Below are 3,353 nucleotides of genomic sequence, written 5' to 3'. Positions count from 1 at the left end.
GAGGGGGTGTGCATATGGTGGGGTGGGTGTGGGAGCCACACACACACATGCACACCCCCCACCCTGCAATAGCCCAGAGCTCATGCACTCTGCAACTCCTCCCCACCACTGCCAACAGCTCACAGCCCCCAGCCCTGACCCCACTCCATGTCTGCTCCAGACTCAACCCAACCAGAGCAAACCAGCCAGGACCTATGCATGGAGCCCACCCCATGCCCACTCTGGACCATCCACCCATGCTGAGCAGCAGTGCCCCCCCACCGCTGCCAGGCCCTTCTTGCAGCAGCCACCTGGAGCCTGCACCCAGGCTGCCCTGCAGCTCCTCTCTGTCACCAACACTGATGCCTCTGGGCCACCCAGCGGAGCAGCAGTGGCAGCACAAAGGAGCCATAGGGCAGCCCAGGCAGGGCTCCGGGCAGCTACAGCAAGAAGGGCCCAGCAGCGGCAAGGAGAAGGGGCTGCTTTTCCCCTGTGCTGAGCTGCAGTTTCTACCTAACTGCTGCCATTGCTGCTGATGCTCAGTATGGGTGGGTAAGTCCAGAGCGGGCATGGGGCAGGCTGTGGGTGTGGCTATGCGCATAGGTCCCCACCAGCACCGCGGGGCTGGGGCCAGCAGTTGTGGCAGCCAGAAGGAGTTGCTGCCACCTGGGCTGCCTAGAAAGGTAGTGTTGCTGCAGAGCTGCCCCAGCCACATGGCATGCTCAGGGAGTGCCAAGATAGCACCTGGGCCAAGTGGGACCAAGGCACCCACCAGGGGCTGGACAGAGTCCTCCATAGGCTGGATCTGGCCCATGGGCCATATTTTCCCCAGCCTTATCTATGCAGTTTAAGAAAACCTGCAAATATCAAATCAATTTAGCCTCAGGCTTTTTGACTGTCTGTACTTAGCTGTGAAGTTCCAAGGAGCAGCCCTTTCTTCTCTCTCTCAGCAAAACATCCTTTGCCCATTGCCTAACCTTTTGCTTCCTTAAGCAGCTGTTCAACATGTCCCTCACTGGGTTGCTCCTTAGTCTCCATAGTAACCACAGGCACCAGCAAGTAGGAAGCATCTCTGACCCTGCTGTTTCTCTCTCCCCATAACCACCTTCCTTCTGTGGTGCTGGCATACACAGCCCTTCAGCCAGAAAGAGTGCTGATAAAAATCAAACAGTTCTGCAGCTTCTGCCTCCCAAGTGGATCCTCATTTGCATTGCCCGTTCAAATAATTAGTCTGCCCTTCTTAGAATATGGACATAGGGAGGAAGGGACCCTGTTTAAATGAGAATAAGCAAGGCTAACTAGCACTTGAATCAATCATATACTGCATAAATGCACTGAGAAGAACTTTGTTTCTGCAATAGTCTAAATGCTTTGGAAGTAGGAAAATAAAACAGCAGCAGCATTACCAGTTTGATTAGATGATTTTCGAATGCTGAATGTTGACATTTTATTCAGTGATGAATCCTTCTGAAAGATCTAAAGGAAACATAAATGTATAAACATAAACATATACATATGCATCTGTGTGTGTGTGTGTGTGTGTGTGTGTGTGTGCATGTACACATTCTCATGAGATTAAGGTGCAGCCACAAAGCCAGATGACGTTTGTTTGTCATCTTAACCAACATGTCTATGCAAGTTGGTAAAAATGTAACAGAGGAAATCAGATTCTATTAAAATCTGAAAGAAAAAATCCCATCTGAGTGACTCTCATTGAAATTAGTGGGATGTTGTCCATTGATTCGAATGGGAGTTGTGTTGGACACTAAGGCTTCACATTTTCCATTTTAATTCATTCCTTATGAATGAATTTTCATAAAATAAAATAAGCAATAAAAATCAAAATGAAATTCATAAAATAGTGAAACATTCATTAAAAAATAAGAAACCTAGAAAAGTGCTGCGCAGTGAAATATCACCCATTATCTGACTTTTTCCAAGTTTTAAACACAAGTAACTAGATTTTCAAAACACACCTGCTGTTTCTTCAAACGTGAAAACAGTGAAACAGAAGTATTCAAGTTTCAAAGACTCCAAAAGACTTGCATAATCTGAGATTTCAGTAGGGTCTAAATTGTTCAATACTATGATAGCTTTGGAAATGAATGTGTGTGTACAAAAAAAAAATCTGAAAAATTTAGCTTTTGCAAATACACTTACAATCATTTCTTAATTTGAAATATTATTTCTATTCAAAACAAAACTGGTTTTCCAGGTTCACTAGGTATGAAAAACAAGATATTTATGCAATGAGAAGATTCCTCTTGGTAATATATTAATGGTGTTTAAGGCAGGGTGTGCATAAGTGTTTGGCCATGACAAGGGAAACAAAACAAAATGCCATTCCTTATTGTTCTGTGCCTTAGGGTTTCTTCTCAGGCCTGTTTCTTTCTCCTCTCATTCAGAAGCAGCAAATGTGTGACAGACTAACTCATTCATACCTCCCTAAACTGGGCTTAAATCAGCATAGCTGCAGCAGCCTAGAGGTCAGTATGGGATGCATAGCTCACCTGAGAACCTGGGTAAATGCTTCAGCGGCTAGCCCACACCAAGCTCCATACTAACTAGCCTACATTTAATTTTAGCTAAAACTGTCATTCATTGCCTAAGCTAGCTTGGGTATGTCCATGTAAGCTGTAGTCATAACTTTTGAAAGCAGTATTGACATACATTTTGCCTCCTTTCTTGCCCCACCCCACCCCACCCCACCCCTTTCCTCACCATTGGTATCCTTTCATCATGGTTTCTTTCCTCTCCTTCTCTGTCCTGTATCTTTTGCCTTGCTCCCTTTCAACTTGTGCACTTGATCTACCATTTCCTTACACCAGTTAGACTTGTGCATGGTGAGGGTACCCATGGAGGACTTCATTACTTGATGGGATGTAATGTATTATAGATTTCATAGACACCCAGCAAGATAAATATCTAAATGCGTCTTGAAGGTGTTCAAAGTGGGTGCTTGAACCACCTCCGGCGGCAGTCTATTCCAAACCTTAGGGGCTTGGACAGTGAAGAAGTTCTTCCTTATGTCCAGCCAGAAACAGTCTCAGTGGAGTTTGTGACTGTTTGATTTTGTCATCCCTTGGGGCGCTCTGGTGAACAATCGCTCCCCTAGATCCTGGTGGTCACCCCTGATAAACTTACAGGTGGCCACTAGATCGCCCAAAACTGGATGCAGTACTCCAGGTGCAGCTTCACCAATAGTGAGTACAACAGGAGAATGACGCCCTGGGATTTGGTTGAGAAGCATCTATGGATACAAGCCAGTGTTTTGCTCATTTTACTAGCCACAGCATCACATAGAAGGCTCACATTCAGTTTGTGGTCAATCATGACCCCCAAGACCCTTTCATCTGTAGTGCTAACCAGCGTAG

General features: G+C 45.8%; 1 protein-coding gene across 3 annotated transcripts in view; it reads right to left on the bottom strand.

The window, feature by feature from the left end:
- SCEL (sciellin) overlaps window positions 1-3,353 on the bottom strand; it is a 138,963-nt gene that overhangs the window by 110,616 nt on the left and 24,994 nt on the right. For all 3 annotated transcript variants that reach the window (XM_019525557.1, XM_019525559.1, XM_019525558.1), the window contains exon 2: window positions 1,386-1,455. In XM_019525557.1, the coding sequence (XP_019381102.1) occupies window positions 1,386-1,425 (40 nt within the window). In that variant the 5' untranslated portion in view covers window positions 1,426-1,455. The remainder of the gene's footprint in view (window positions 1-1,385; window positions 1,456-3,353) is intronic.

Source organism: Gavialis gangeticus, unplaced genomic scaffold (genome assembly GCF_001723915.1).
Source record: "Gavialis gangeticus isolate Ggan-Ray unplaced genomic scaffold, GavGan_comp1, whole genome shotgun sequence".
Lineage (NCBI taxonomy): Eukaryota > Metazoa > Chordata > Crocodylia > Gavialidae > Gavialis > Gavialis gangeticus.
This window is presented reverse-complemented; position numbering and strand designations above follow the sequence as displayed.